Raw genomic sequence first — 15,966 nt, forward strand, 5'->3', positions numbered from 1 at the left:
CATAAATTAAAGTTTTATGTAAATATTCAAAAAACATTTGAACTACTGATGCCTCAATTAATGTAATTTTATTGATATCTATTTTTATTTCTGAAATAAAAATTATACTTGAGTCCCAGTTTATTGTGGTAAAATTAGGTTCCTCGGCTTATATTCGTGTCGGCTTATACTCGAGTATATATGGTATATCTCGCCCATCTCCCCAAAGGTACTCGGAGCTGCTTACAACAATGTAACAGTGAAAACAAAAATAATCATAAGCATATAAACAATATAAATTAAATGAACAACCAATATCAAGCAAAATACATAAAGTAAAAGTGAAAATACCCATATTAAATATAACATAAAAGGCATACATCAATAAATAAATAGAAAAAAAACAATACTTACACTGTACATCATAAAACCTTTAAGATAAAACATTGTTATGCAGTTATGAGATGCTTTGAGAAGCATCTGAATGAGTTCCAGTTATGAATTTCACAGGGTGTAGCTATGCTGGAGAATGAATGCAATTTGGCACCACTTTAATTGCCGTTTGCTCAATGCTATGGAAACCTGGGAGTTGTAGTTTTACAAGGCCTTTAGCCTTCTCATCTCCAGACTACAAATAATTCTCAGAGCTCATCTACACTGCAAAATAGCACCACTTTCACTGCTGTGCTATGGAATCCTGGGAGTTGTAGTTTGGTAGGGGCCCCTACATGCAAAACTACATCTCATACAATTCTAGGTCTGCATCCATACATGATTACAATGGGATTGGCCAGAATATACACTCCCAGGCACAGATGTGTATTTCTCCAGTACTCCTTTGCCATCCACTTAATATGTTTAATAAAACTGCTCTGATTTAAAACTGGCAAAACCCAAGTAATTCCTATGTGGTTATGAGATGCTTTGGAAAAGTTTCGGTTCTACACTTTGCTGATTGGCCCTGGTTTGCAAGTGAACATAAGCCAAAACTACTCCCCAAAAAGCCAACAATCCAGCCTTTGTGTGAATGTGGATGTGTTTCTCTCTGCCAATGTGTTAGCAATTCTCCTTTTTTAGTTTCTTAAAACCAACTGCCAAGAATATAATGCAGTTTGGACTGCACTGGACTGCATTATAGGATTATACATTGAGCATATAATGCACTTCGAACTGCATTGCATGGCGTTGTAGATCCAGCCTAGAAGATTTGGTGTAGGGATGATGGGTGCTGCAGTCCAGCAGTGCTGCAATGCCACATGATTCCCAGCCCTGCTTAAAGTATATGTCGCCAGTTTACCCAAATGTAGTGTGTAACCCATTATTATATGCAATACTGTCATTGTGCCATTGAAGGGCATAAAAGACCAACAACAGGCATTGTGTCTGAAGTCTTTGCCCGTTAACTCCTGAGCCTTGGACTCTCCTTATCCCAGCTCGAAATGCAATGTTCTTTCCTCTTCTTTAGTTTTTCGAAGGGAAGGAGCTACGGCTGAAGCAGGAGTATTTCGTGGTGGCGGCCACTCTGCAAGACATCATCCGGCGGTTCAAAGCCTCCAAGTTTGGCAGCACCGAAAGCGTCCGGACTGCCTTCGATTCCTTCCCGGACCAGGTAAATCCTTTTGAGGGTCCAAAACAGAATGCTTGCCGTATATATGTTCTGTAATTCACCCTGAGTCTCCTCAGGGAGATAGAGCAGAATATAAATGTATATTATCATTAAAGATAGAAGAAGGTGGTAGGATAAGAGAAGCCCACTGAGGAGATGTAGTGGTATATATATATAACCTATAACCACTGCCACCAGTGTAAAGATGTTCTTATTTAAACACTGCCACTAAATGTAAAGTCTTTATAATGTGCCACCAGATGTAAAGGGGATTATCAACTCTTGCCACCACTATGGGAAGACGTAGCCACTAGCTACTTAGAGAGGAGATCTTTTAATTTTTTTCTTCCTTCTTCTTGTTTGCTTTTGATGGTAATATATATGACAGAAGCTGAGATGTTTGAAAGGACAATAACACGTTTATTCAGGCACAGAGCTTAATGGTTACAGTAACTTTCTCTTTAGAGGCACTTTGTTTAACAGTTGCAAAGCTAGAATGAGGTGTTTCAAATTACTTAAAATATCACTTCTTTCTCTGCTGCTTTAAACTGCAGTCACCCTGTGAACTACAATCACAGATTATCTGTTCCTTATCAGGAGACAGACTGCCTTAAAATAAGTCACCAAACTTATTTTAAACTGACTCAAAATTAAGCATTTGAGCCTCCCTGATCCCTTCAACTGAGGATCAGTCTTCACTGTACCTCATCAGGGCACAGACTAACTGCTTCTTTTTCAAACCTGCACTTCTCCACCAAAATAACAGTTGGCTCTGCCCATTTCTCCATGGCAACCAACTCTTGAATGCTGAGATTCAGTAACTGAAATATTGACCCTTTTTAAAACACAATACACAATTAACCATGACATCTGTAAACCAAAAAATTCACATTTGATTACACGCACATTCCAAATGGATAGATTCAGTCAAGGAAGCCATGTGTTGTGACTCAGCTGGAGCCTCAGATTGACTCTGATGGGGATTATGGGACTCAGGTTCAAGATGATGGGATTCAGGTTCAAGATGACTTTGATGGGAACTATGGGATTCAGGTTCAGAGTCTTCCTGCTGTGGGAGATGAGGAGCAGGGAAGCTTTCCCACAGCAGGGAATGGTGGTGTTGATACTGAAGATGATACTGAAGTTAGCCAGGTGCAAATTGACTCAGGAAGGGAGGAGAGTTCTCCGTCAGATAGCATGCGGACAGACGCTAATGCTAACGAGCTGTCTGGCCTTGACGAAACAATCTTTGGATCGAGCTGGTCATTTGGAATTCCTGGTTCGCAGGCGAGTTAGAATAGCAAACAAGAGGGAGGTCAGAGGCCAAAGAAATGCTTTCATGTTATGCAAAGAGTAGTAAAAGAGTGTGCTGAGAGAGAAACCTTTGTCAAAGCAACTTCTCATTTGAGTCAAGAAGCAAGCTCTTGCTTTCCCCAATTTTCTTGCAGCCTTTGTGTATTCAAGTTCATGGGACTTTGTCATGCATTAATGAAACCTTGTTTTATGCCTAATGTTTTCTTGGATTATTCTTTATAGCCTTGTTTTGCAACAATCATTTGGGACTTTATTTTTGCTTTTTAAGAACTATCTATTTCCTATTTCCTAATAAACTACAAAAGACTTCAATCTGTGTGCAGCCTGGTGTATTTAGCAAGGTGAAGCTAACCTGAGGTGCGACACCATGGTTGCCCTGAGTTTGCAAGACCTTAGAAGAGCTATTGGATACCTCCCGGTCATGGGATTGCCATAATTTTAAGTCAATTTGGTGGTAGATTGCAACAGCAGCAATCCTGGTGTGTTGGGAAAAATATTTGCTAGTCTTGTAAGACAATTACCTTCAATGGGTTCTGGCCCAGGGGGGAAAGCAGGCAGAAAACCAAGTCTCGTGAGAGATACAAAAAGCAAAGTTTATTTTCATCATAGCTATGAGAAGACAGAACAGCTGTACACACGCACAAAGGTCCGTACCATGCAAAGCATGTCGCAGCAAACAAAGAATATATGTCTTGGCTTATCTAAACTTAACCAATGGCTGAGGGTCTTCCTCACCTTCCACACCTACTTTGGCACTAGTGATACCAGTGACCTAACTTGTTGATTCTGAGCTTTCTTCTCTCCTCAGAACTTCCTGGAGAAAAAGCACCGGCTCACAAGAAGGGAAGGGCATATGCAGAGGCAAAGCCACATATGCAAAAGTTTACTATTTTCTGGCTTATGGTCCCTTCAGTCTCTCATATCAGAAAAGATGACATGCCCTATTTTAGGTACCATATAAAAGCCTCAATTTGGTCCCCATAGCCCTGGGAAGAGGGGGGATTTGTGTGATTGGTGGAGGGGGTGGACTTCAGCTCTCATCAGCATGGCCCAAAGTGAGGATGTTGGGAGCTGTAGTCCAAAATACCTGAAGGGCCACAACATCCCCATCTCTAGGGCAGGAAATGGGCTGTTGCTAAGGAGGAAATATTCTGTTGTGACTCAGCTAGAACCTCAGATTAACTCTGATGAAGATGATGGGATTCAGGTGCAAAATCAGGTTCAAAATGTCCCTGTTGTAGAAGATGAGGAACAGAGAGTGCAAGTTCATTTTCCCACAGCAAGGAATGAGGTTGATGTTGATGATACTGAATCTAGCCAGGTGCAAATTGACTTGGAAAAGGAGGACAGTTCTCAGTCTGATAGCAAGCAGGCTGACACTAACGAGCTGGCTGATCTTGATGAAACGGAATCTTTAGATCGAGCTGACCGTTTGAAATTCAGGGTTCGGAGAAGTGTGAGAATAGCAAACAAGAGGGAGGTCAGAGGCCAGAGAAATGCTTTCATGCTTTGCAAAGGGTATTAAAGCAATGTGTTTGGAGACAAACCTTTGTCAAAGCAACTTTTGTTCAACCCAGAAGCAAACTCTCGTTTTCCTGGATTATCTTGCAGCCTATGTGTTCATGTTCATTTGACTTTGTCATGCTCTAATGGGACTTTGTTTATTCCTTGTGATTTCTTGGATTATTCTCTAAGGCTTTATTTTGTAACGATCTTTTGGAGCTTTACTTTTGCTTTTAAAGAACTTTTTATCTTTTATTTTCTATTAAATTAAAAAGACTTCACGCTTTGTGCAGTTTGGTGTATACAGCAAGGTGAAGCTAACCTGAAGTGCGACATATTCCACCTATAATATGGTTGAGACTAAGCTTTCCCCTGTTCTAATTCACTATCAGCACCCATTCAATGTCACACACTGGTACGATATAGTAGTTTGAGCATTGGACAGTGACTCCGGAGACCAGAGTTCGAATCCCACCTTGGCCATGAAATCCAATGGTTGATCTTGGGGAAATCATGCTTTCTCAGCCTCGGAGGAAGGCAAAGACAACCCTCTTTTGAACAAATCTTACCAAGAAAACTCTGTAATAGGGTTGCTATAGATCAGAAATGACTCGAAAGGAAAAATTCAGTGCAATCTTCTAAAGCACTGTGTCTCCTTGCTGTTTGCAGATCTATACGTAACCTCTGAATGGATCCGGCCACAAATTAAGACAGTTGACAGGAAAGTGTTGTAGGGTATTTGGTTATTTTAACAAATTTAAGTGTTTTAAAAAGTGTTTTTGTTTAATTATTTCGTAATACAGTAGAGTCTCGCTTATCCAACGTTCTGGATTATCCAACGCATTTTTGTCGTCAATGTTTTCAATATATCATGATATTTTGGTGCTAAATTCATAAAGGCCCGGGGCTGTGGCGCAGACGGAAGAGCAATGAGTCACTGACCAGGAGGTCATAAGTTCGAGGCCCGCTCGGAGCTATGTTTGTTTGTCTTTGTCCTGTGTTAAAAAGGCATTGAATGTTTGCCTAATATGTGTAATGTGATCCGCCCTGAGTCCCCTTCGGGGTGAGAAGGGCGGAATATAAATGATGTAAATAAATAAATAAATACAGTAATTACTACATAGCATTACTGCATATTGAACTACTTTTTCTGCCAAATTTGTTGTCTAACATGATGTTTTGGTGCTTCATTTGTAAAAGCATAACCTAATTTGATGTTTAATAGGCTTTTCCTTAATGCCTCCTTATTATCCAACATATTCGCTTATCCAACATTCTGCCGGCCCGTTTATGTTGGATAAGTGAGACTCTACTGTATTTGTATGTTACATATTTCAGATTGCATTTTTTTAAATGTTGCGAGTTGCTTTGCATCTCAACCAAGAGGTAATATGAAGATATATAATAATAATAACAACAACAACAACAACAGTTATTATTATTTCTCTCTTCTCCCCTCTTGCTTTTTTGCAGGTTGCAATCCAGCTGAATGACACCCACCCTGCCATGGCTATTCCTGAGCTGATGAGGGTCTTCCTGGATATTGAGAGATTGCCGTGGGAGAAGGTAGGGAAGACCTTGTATTTATTACTAGCTTATTACTACCGTATTTATTACGGTAATTCATAAAGTATAAGCCTAGTTTTTCAGCCCTTTTTTTAAGACTGAAAAAGCCCCCCTCGGCTTATACTCGGGTGAGGGTCCTGGTTGGCTTATACTTGGGTCAGCTTATATATGGTACATTTATTATTTTTCTCTATTAGTATTGGTATTCTTACATTTATTATTTTTCTCTATTATTGTTGCTACTATTACATTACACTCTATTTTTATTATTAATAATAATACATTTATTATTTCACTCTGATCTTATTATTATTATTGCATTTATTATTTTACTCTAATTATTATTACATGTATTATTTTCCTGCATTTATTATTATTACTATTACATGTATTATTTTACTCTATTATTATTAAAAGGATACATAAGCACATTTACATTGAGGAAGATGAGAATAATGATCGGATCAGAGTTGGACAGTCTTATCTTAAATTTGGGTTATATGTAAATATTCAAAAACATTTAAACTACTGATGTGTGATTTTATTGTTATCTATTTTTATTTCTGAAATTTACCACCCTCAGCTTATACTGGAGTCAATGTTTTCCCAGTTTTTTGTGGTAAAACTAGATACCTTGGCTTATATTCGGGTCGGCTTATACTCGAGTATATACGGTAATTTGGAATGACAGCAAGACTAACTTTCAGTGAGTCGTGCGAAGTTACCATCTGTATTGACGACTTTTCCACAACAACTGTATTTGTTAAATGTTTTTTAAAATGTTTATTTATGCCTTTTTGTAAAGTTGGTTTTACCGGTTGTTGTTATTATATGTACTAGCTGTGCCCGGCCACGCGTTGCTGTGGCAAAGTGGTGGTGGTATTGGTTAAAAATTGTTGTGTAATTTTTATTTGACGTTATTTGCATTTTTTTATTAATTTTATTGTAAGTTATCTTTTTATTTATTATATTTTATTATTTTCTTGTATAATTTTTAGTTATTTTCTGTTATTATAGTATTTTATTGTATTAATTTTAGGGTTTTTTTATTATTTTTTATTGGGTTGCTAGGAGACCAAGTTGGAGGAGCTTAGCCTCCTAACTGGCAGCAATTGGATAAAAGCAATTATTCCTCTCTCTCAAATTAGGACTTTATTTTTCTTCTAGTTTTGTTGTATCAACCTAGAGGCGTGGATGATGGGTTGTGTTGTCAAATTTCGAGGTTGGGGGGCCTGTAATTTTGTTGTTTTGTGGGTCGCCGTGATGCCATCACTCTTTTATATATATAGATGGTTGACTTACATTGTTTTAAAATGTGAGCTGCTTTGGGTCCTGTTTAGGGAGAAAAATGGGATACAAATAAAGATTTATATTTTTATTATTATTGCTAAACGAGTGTGACTTGCCCAAAGTCATGGGACTCATGGCCAAGTGGGGATTCGAACCCTTGTTCCAGAATCAAAGTTCAAGTGGTTTGAGCTTTGGACAACAAATCTGGAGACCAGGGTCTGATTCCCCACTTAGCCATGGTAACTCACTGGGTTGCCTTGGGAGGGTCACATACTCTCAGCACCAGAAAAGCCCTGCTTCACCATCCGTGTGAAATGACTTGAAAACACACAACAGGAGACAGTTGAATGCGGGAGTTTCCCAATGGCTCCACCTGCAGGGCAACAATTGGGCTGGTTTTTACAACAGTTAATTGTGATCATCTTTGCAGATTTTTGGGTTTCATCTTGAAACATCTATCTGTTGGCCCCATTTTAGGAGGCAACCCCTGGCAGTGAGACCAGGGAGAAGCCTGTTGGCAGAAACCCAGGCAAATGAACAGCCTGAGCTTCCCATTTTGAGTGAGTCCCTGCTGTAGCGAGCATACAGGCCAGTGGTCCCCAAACTTTTTAAGCCGAGGGCCAGTCCACAATCCTTCAGACTGTTAAGGGGCCGGATTATCATTTGAAAAAAACAAACAAACAAATTCCGATGCATACTCCACCACAGACATCAGAAGAGCTGCAAGGCCAAGAACAAGCCAGGAGAGTCAAGACAAAGATCCACCCAGAGGAAAGGTGTTCTTACCATACATCAAGGGAACTACTGACCGCATAGGGAAGCTGATGAAGAAGCACAACCTACAAACTATCTACAGACCCACGAAGAAAATCCAACAAATGCTACGGTCAGCGAAGGACAAGAGGGATCCTCTCTCTTCTGCAGGAGTCTACCGGATACCATGCAGCTGTGGACAAGTCTACATAGGGACCACCAAACGCAGCATTGCCCAAACAAGAGTCAAAGAACATGAAAGGCACTGCAGACTAATTCAACCAGAGAAATCAGCCATAGCAGAGCATTTGATGAACCAGCCTGGACACAGAATACTATTTGAGAACACAAACATGCTGGACCATTCTAACAACTATCATGTCAGACTACACAGAGAAGCCATTGAAATCCACAAGCATGTGGACAACTTCAACAGAAAGGAAGAAACTATGAAAATGAACAAAATCTGGCTACCAGTATTAAAAAACTCAAAAATCAGAACAGTAAAAAAAAAAGCAATACTCTGAAAACAGAGGATTTCCAGACATGAATCAACCAAGGGCAGTTAATGACTCTAAACAAAGGATGCCCCAGAGGCAGGAAGAAGACAGCAGATAAGCTTTTCAATGCTAATTAAAGTGATTAACTACACAACATTCACACTGACCTCTCTCACCCTAGACTTTCCACAGATATATATTAACCTCTTTGCTTAGTTTTTCTCCATACCTCACAACCTCTGAGGATGCCTGCCATAGATGTGGGCGAAACGTCAGGAGAGAATGCTTCTGGAACATGGCCACACAGCCCGAAAGACATACAACAACCCTGTGATCCCGGCCATGAAAGCCTTCGACAACACATAGAATGACTCCACTTGAACTTCCAAGTCTTGATCAGGATTTCAATGGGAAGTGTGCTCCTGCTTCTGGCCAATGAGATAGTCAAGTTAATTAGGATTGTTGTTGTTGTTGTTGTTGTTGTTGTTGTTGTTGTTGTTGTGTGCCTTCAAGTCATTTCAGACTTTGGGCGAGCCTAAGTCTAAAATTTATTTATTTATTATTTATTTATTTACTGCATTTATTTACTACACTTGTATCACACCCTTCTCACCCCAAAGGGGACTCAGAGTGGCATACAAATTATATGTACATACAAGATATTATATTATTAGCATAGCACAATATTAGCATTATATATTACTATATTGAACTATGCCACTATACTGTAATATTATTAGTTATATTATATGTAATATAGAACATATAATTAATATTATTATATGGTATTATTATTAGTGTTATATTGTATTACATTATAATATTATTATCAATATTATATGTATATACAATATATTATATTATAAAACTGAGGGCGGGGGCCAGGTAAATGACCTCAGAGGGCCCCCGGGCCTTAGTTTGGAGACCCCTGATACAGATCATCCCCAATTGAAATCATTCAGCAAGCAAGGAGAGAAGGTGATTTTCAGCCAAGGAAGATTTTATTATCGGCCGATTAGATGCTAGCTAGTGATTCATTCACAAAGTAGATAGCATACAGTTTCACAGCCCTTTTTATACACAAGTTGGCATAGGCTGCAGCCAAGCCTCTAATTGTGACCAGTCACAGAGAGGGGCTTGGCTCACTGGCCAACATGGGCTGGGACAAGGGATGATTAAGTGTCAATGAATGAGGTGCCTTTTATTGAATAGGAAAAACAACAAAGTGATTGAGGGCATCTCTGGCCCTACCCTGGAAGGCTATTGTTCTATGGGATGGACATGATCTGGCCCATTGAGGGGGCTAATCTGGCGGTTCCAGATCCCAGAGAAACAAAACATCATATTCTGACATAATCATGCAAAACGCAGATGAGGCTCTAGACCAGGAATGGAAAAACTTTGACCCTCCGGGTGTTTTGGACTTCAACTCCCACAATTCTTAACAGCTGGCAGGTTGTTAGGAATTATATAATAATGATTTATTTATATTCTGCCCTAGTTCCCCAAGGGGGTTCAGGGCGGATCATAGTACACATACACGGCAAACATTCAATGTTGTTTGGATAGACCGGAGAGAACAGACAGACAGAAGGAGGTATGTTGACTTGAAGTCCGGTTTAGATGCCTTGGAGATTAAATTTGGATTCAGTCACTGGGGTGCTGTTGCTCCATTCTCTATGACAAAAAGCCATCAGAATTTCCTTCTTCCACTATCCTTTTTGGTCATCGCATTTCTGGTCTTATTCTTTATGGTGTCGTAAAATGCCTCCCCTGCTAATTAGCGGTACCTAATTTCTCTACTTTCAGCTCTAAGCTGTTTTCGAACTGCTTAGATAAACAGTGAGCTGGGTTTGACGGTCGAGTGCTCGCCCTGACCGGGCTTCAAACTGGCCACCTTTTGGTTGGCAGATTTTATTACTGCTGGTGATTTACCAGCTGTGCTAAAGCTCAGCCTAGTTGAAGTCCAAAACACCCGGAAGGCCAAAGTTTGCCCAGGCCTGCCCTAGAGATCAGATAGAGACTGATCTCTCTGTACATTCCCTGCAACCCTGCCATTAGAAAGGAAACACAGGTGTGGTTATGGGTCCAGCCATTTGGCCAATAACACAGTGCAAAGAATAATGAGGAAATATGTGCAATGACCATCAGAATAGCCATGGTGTAGGATTTTTGGATCATGTGATTTTATTGATTTGTAACTGTGTCCATTTTAATTCAATTGTTTTGGTTCCTGTCTGATGATGTTGTTTATTATGTTTCTTATGTTTAAGCTGTTGTATGATGTTTTTGACAGTTGACTGTTTTTGTACACTTGTTCGAAACCGCTCTGAGTCCTCTTGAGGAAATAGAGTGTCATAGACAGAACGCCTCCAAATAGAATACAACACAGTTTATTGAGGTTACAGAACTAAAAATTGCCCGTAGGAAACAAAAGACTAGGCAAACACTGGTCTTCAGTATGAAAAGTAACAAAAATAGCTTCGTTTGAGTTTAAACAGTTCAAAAGAATAAACCGGATTAAACAGAAGTTTAATCCGGGTTAAATCAAAGGTGCTTACTTCAGCCTGGCAATTAAACAAACAAAAACTGGTTAACAAAAGGTCAAAATGAACACAAAACCCAGCAGCAGATTCCCCTCTGCTACTCAAGAGCTACAGAAGTAACTCGGGCTGTTGCTCCTCCGTGCAACGGGCGAAAACCAGGTCCAGGCACATCAATCAGGGTAACGACGGTCAGCGGGGTCCCAATCCGGTCCAAGGTCGAAAGCCAAACGCAGACATCTAAGGTTCCACAAGTTCCACCGATAGCCACAGAAGGGTTAGTCCAGAGTCGTAGTCAGTCAGTCAGTCCAGCGTCAATCCAGAGTTGGCAAATAATGTCCATCAAAAAGACGACGGAGGTCCAAGCTATCAAGATTAAACACAAGTTGCACAGGAAAAGCCCACACAGTTCCTCCCGCCGTCTATGCCCAGTGTCCTTGGTAACTTACGTATCCAGCAAACGAATCACACCCGTCTTCAGGAAGTTCCCCAACAAGAGCCCAAGTGTTCGTCCAGATTACCTTGCCCAACGCAATTAGCCATTGATTCTAGACCCCATTTTATGCCAGTTCATAACTCCTCATCGCTGTCAGATGCTATCCTAATTCCAGGTGCCTCCTCATCATCATCCTCATCAGAGCTAAAACACCTTTGACTACGCCCCACAGCATCCCCAGCTGTGGATCCCGTTCCATCCCTCCAGCCCGTCCACGGGTCCGATCCTGCAACCCGCCAGTCGCCTCCCATGCTATCATTGCCGGTGACACCCAAATCCTCCCTCACACGAGTCCACTCCATGTCATCCTCCTCTGAGCTAACCATCTCTTCCTCCATTCCCTCGGTAAAACCCTCAAAGGAGTCTTCGTCAGTAGGTTCTGCAAATAAGTCCCGGAGCCGTTTCCTTTCACGCTCCTCAAAAGAGTCTGACTCTCGAGGAGTCTTACGACCTCGTCTCCTAGTATCGGAGCCAGAAGGCTCAACCATAACATAGAGTGGTATATAAATAAAGTTTTATTATATTATATTATTATTATTATTTTAACATTTATATTAGGATGTTTTTAATGCTTCGTCTTAGTGTTTAAATGTTGTATATGCCTATTTTTAATGGTTTTAATGAGTTTAGTTTATAGTTATATGTCAGCCTCTAGTTATTATTACTTTATTATATGTATGTTGGCATTGGGAGCCTCCGGTGGCTCAGTGTGTTAAAGCGCTGAGCTGCTGAACTTGCAGACCGAAAGGTCCCAGGTTCAAACCCAGAGAGCGGAGTGAGCACCTGCTGTTAGTTCCAGCTTCTGCCAACCTAGCAGTTCGAAAACATGCAAATGTGAGTAGATCAATAGGTACCGCTCCAGCGGGAAGGTAACAGCATTCCATGCAGTCATGAAAGTGCCCATATGACCTTGGAGGTGTCTACATACAACGCCAGCTCTTTGGCTTAGAAATGGAGATGAGCACCAACCTCCAGAGTCAGACATGACTGGACTTAACATCAGAGGAAACCTTTACCTTTACCTTTTTTTATGTTGGCATTTAATTATGTTGGCCATTAATATGTTGTAAATGGCTTTGAGTCCTCACTGGGATGAAAAAGGTGGTATATAAATTTACTAAATAAATAAATAGACCAACCAACCCTCTGTCATGCCGTGACAGCTACATATTTTTCACAGCAGTTGTCAAAGACAGAACGCCACCAGATAAAGTTCAACACAGTTTATTAAAGTTACAGAACTAAAAAGTGCCCGTATGAAACAAAGGACTAGGCAAACACTTGCCTTCAGTGTAAAAGATACACAAAAAAGACTCCGCTGATACTAAAAGTGGTTCAAAAGATAAACCGGATTAAACGGGAGTTTAATCCGGGTTAAACAAAAAATGCTTACTTCAGCCCGGCAATTTAAACAAACAAAAGTTGATAAACAAAGATTCAAAGAAACATAAATAGCTGGCAGCAGATTCCTCTTTGCTACTTGAAAGCTGCAAATGAGTAACTAAGGTTGTTACTCCTCCGTGCAACAAACGGAATCCGGATCCAGGTACATCAATCAGGGTAGCAACGGTCAGCAGGGTCCCAGTCCGGTCCGAGGTCGAAAGCCAGGTACAGACGTCTTTAGTTCACCAATTCCACCGAAAGCCACAGGAGGGGTAGTCCGAGGTCGTAGTCAGTCAGTCAGTCCAGCGTCAATCCAGAATAGGCAATTCATGTCCGTCAAGAAGACGACGGAGGTCCAAGCTAATAAGATTAAACACAGGTTGCACAACAAAAGCCCACACAGTTCCTCCCGCCGTCTATGCCCAGTGTCCTTGGTAACTTACGTATTCAGCAAACGAAACACACCCGTCTTCAGGAAATTCCCAACAAGAGCCCAAGCGTTCGTCCAGATTACCTTGCCCAACGCAATTAGCCCTGGATTCTAAACCCCATTTTATGCCAGTTTACAACTCCTCATCGCTGTCAGCTGTTACCCTAATTCCAGGTGCCTCCTCCTCATCATCATCCTCATCAGAGCTAAAACACCTTTGACTACGCCCCACAGCATCCCCAGCTGTGGATCCCGTTCCATCCCTCCAACTCGTCCACGGGTCCGATCCTGCAACCCGCCAGTCGCCTCCCACACTAGCATTGCCGGTGACACCCAAATCCTCCCTCACACGAGTCCATTCCATGTCATCCTCCTCTGAGCTAACCATCTCTTCCTCCATTCCCTCGGTAAAACCCTCAAAGGAGTCTTCGTCAGTAGGTTCTGCAAATAAGTCCCGGAGCCGTTTCCTTTCACGCTCCTCAAAAGAGTCTGACTCTCGAGGAGTCTTACGACCTCGTCTCCCAGTATCGGAGCCAGAAGGCTCAACCATAACAGCAGTTGTGCAGACATTTTGGCATAGGAAACATTCCTTCCCAAAGGCTTTGTAGATAAGTACAGTTTCAAGGCAGTGCTCTTTCCAGGATCAGAGTAAGTCTCTCCTTTCCTCCCTCCGTCTACTCAGCCTGACCTTCTGACTCTTGCATCCTAGGCCTGGGACATCACCACCAGGACCTTTGCCTACACAAACCACACCGTCCTCCCCGAAGCCCTGGAGCGCTGGCCGGTTGAGTTGGTGGAGAAGCTCCTGCCGAGACACCTCCAGATCATCTACGAGATCAACCAGCGGCACCTGGACGTAAGTTGGGCAACGGCATGGGTTGGTGGGAGCTTGATCTCTTGATCGCTGATGGAGTATTTTGTTATCAGTTCTTAAGCCTGTGCTTAATTGATCGGTTTGTATGTTTAGTGTACGTATGCTCATTATTGTATTATGTTTTGTTGTTGTATGGTTTTAAGTTGTTATATAGTTTCCTTGGGTCCCTGGTGGCACAGTGTGTTAAAGCGCTGAGCTGCTGAACTTGCAGACCAAAAGGTCGCAGGTTCGAATCCGGGGAGCGGAATGAGCGCCTGCTGTTAGCGCCAGCTTCTGCCAACCTAGCAGTTGGAAAACATGTAAATGTGAGTAGATCAATAGGCACTGCTCCGGTGGGAGGGTAATGGCGCTCCATGCAGTCATGCTGGCGACATGACCTAGGAGGTGTCTATGAACAACACCGGCTCTTCGGCTTAGAAATGGAGATGAACACCAACCCCCAGAGTTGGACACGACTGGACTTAATGTCAGAAGAAACCTTTACCTTTACCTATAGTTTCCTTGCTATGTTGGAAACCACCCTGAGTCCCTTGAGGAGATAGGGTGGTATATAAATAAAGTATTATTATTATTATTTCCTGCCAACCTAGCAGTTCAAAAACATGCAAATGTGAGTAGATCAATAGGTACCGCTCTGGCGGGAAGGTAACGGCACTCCATGCAGTCATGCCGGCCACATGACCTTGGAGGTGTCTACGGACAATGCCGGCTCTTCGGCTTCGAAATGGAAATGAGCACCAACCCCCAGAGTCGGACATGACTGGGCTTAACGTCAGGGGAAACCTTTACCTTTACTATTTATTATTATGATTATTATTATTATTAACACAAAGACATAGTATGACACAGCCAATGAGATCTATATGCTGGATTTCGTATCACAAAATCACAAGTCGAACCCTTCCCAAGTGTTTAGGACTGAATTATTATTATTATTATTATCAACACAACGACGTTGTATGGCACAGCAAACAAGATAGATATGCTGGATTTCGTTTCGCAAAACCACAAGTCGAACACTTCCCAAGTGTCTAGGACTGTGTGATGTATTTTCTGATGATGTGTGCAGATCCCAGTAGGGTGGCCTTTTGCAGTTGGCAGATGGTGATTTTGTCAATGTCTATTGTTTCCAAATGCCGGCTGAGATCTTTTGGCACAGCACCCAGTGTGCCCATCACCACCGGGACCACCTGTACTGGTTTCTGCCAGAGTCTTTGAAGTTCAATCTTGAGGTCCTGATAGCGGCCGAGTTTTTCCTGTTGTTTTTCGTCAATGCGACTGTCACCTGGGATGGCAACATCAATGATCCAAACCTTGTTCTTTTCCACAACTGTGATGTCTGGTGTGTTGTGTTCCAGAACTTTGTCAGTCTGGATTCGGAAGTCCCACAGTATCTTTGCGTGCTCATTTTCCAATACTTTTGCAGGTTTGTGATCCCACCAGTTCTTAACTGCAGGGAGGTGATACTTGAGGCATAGGTTCCAATGAATCATTTGGGCCACATAGTTGTGCCTCTGTTTGTAGTCTGTCTGTGCAATTTTCTTACAGCAGCTGAGGATATGATCAATGGTTTCATCTGTTTCCTTGCACAGTCTGCACTTTGGGTCATCAGCAGATTTTTCGATCTTGGCCTTGATTGCCTTTGTTCTGATGGCTTGCTCCTGGGCTGCAAGGATCAGGCCTTCTGTCTCCTTCTTCAGGGTCCCATTCGTGAGCCAGAGCCAGGTCT

The 15,966-nt window shown here is 41.7% G+C and overlaps 1 protein-coding gene across 1 annotated transcript in view; it reads left to right on the top strand.

Annotated features, from left to right (window-relative positions):
* The window catches only part of pygl (glycogen phosphorylase L), a 107,040-nt gene that overhangs the window by 55,048 nt on the left and 36,026 nt on the right, over window positions 1-15,966 (top strand). Inside the window, exons 9-11 of the mRNA XM_062968698.1 lie at window positions 1,445-1,588; window positions 5,876-5,968; window positions 14,073-14,219. Coding sequence (XP_062824768.1) covers window positions 1,445-1,588; window positions 5,876-5,968; window positions 14,073-14,219 — 384 coding nt within the window. The remainder of the gene's footprint in view (window positions 1-1,444; window positions 1,589-5,875; window positions 5,969-14,072; window positions 14,220-15,966) is intronic.

This window comes from Anolis carolinensis, chromosome 1, assembly GCF_035594765.1.
Source record: "Anolis carolinensis isolate JA03-04 chromosome 1, rAnoCar3.1.pri, whole genome shotgun sequence".
NCBI classification, from domain to species: domain Eukaryota; kingdom Metazoa; phylum Chordata; class Lepidosauria; order Squamata; family Dactyloidae; genus Anolis; species Anolis carolinensis.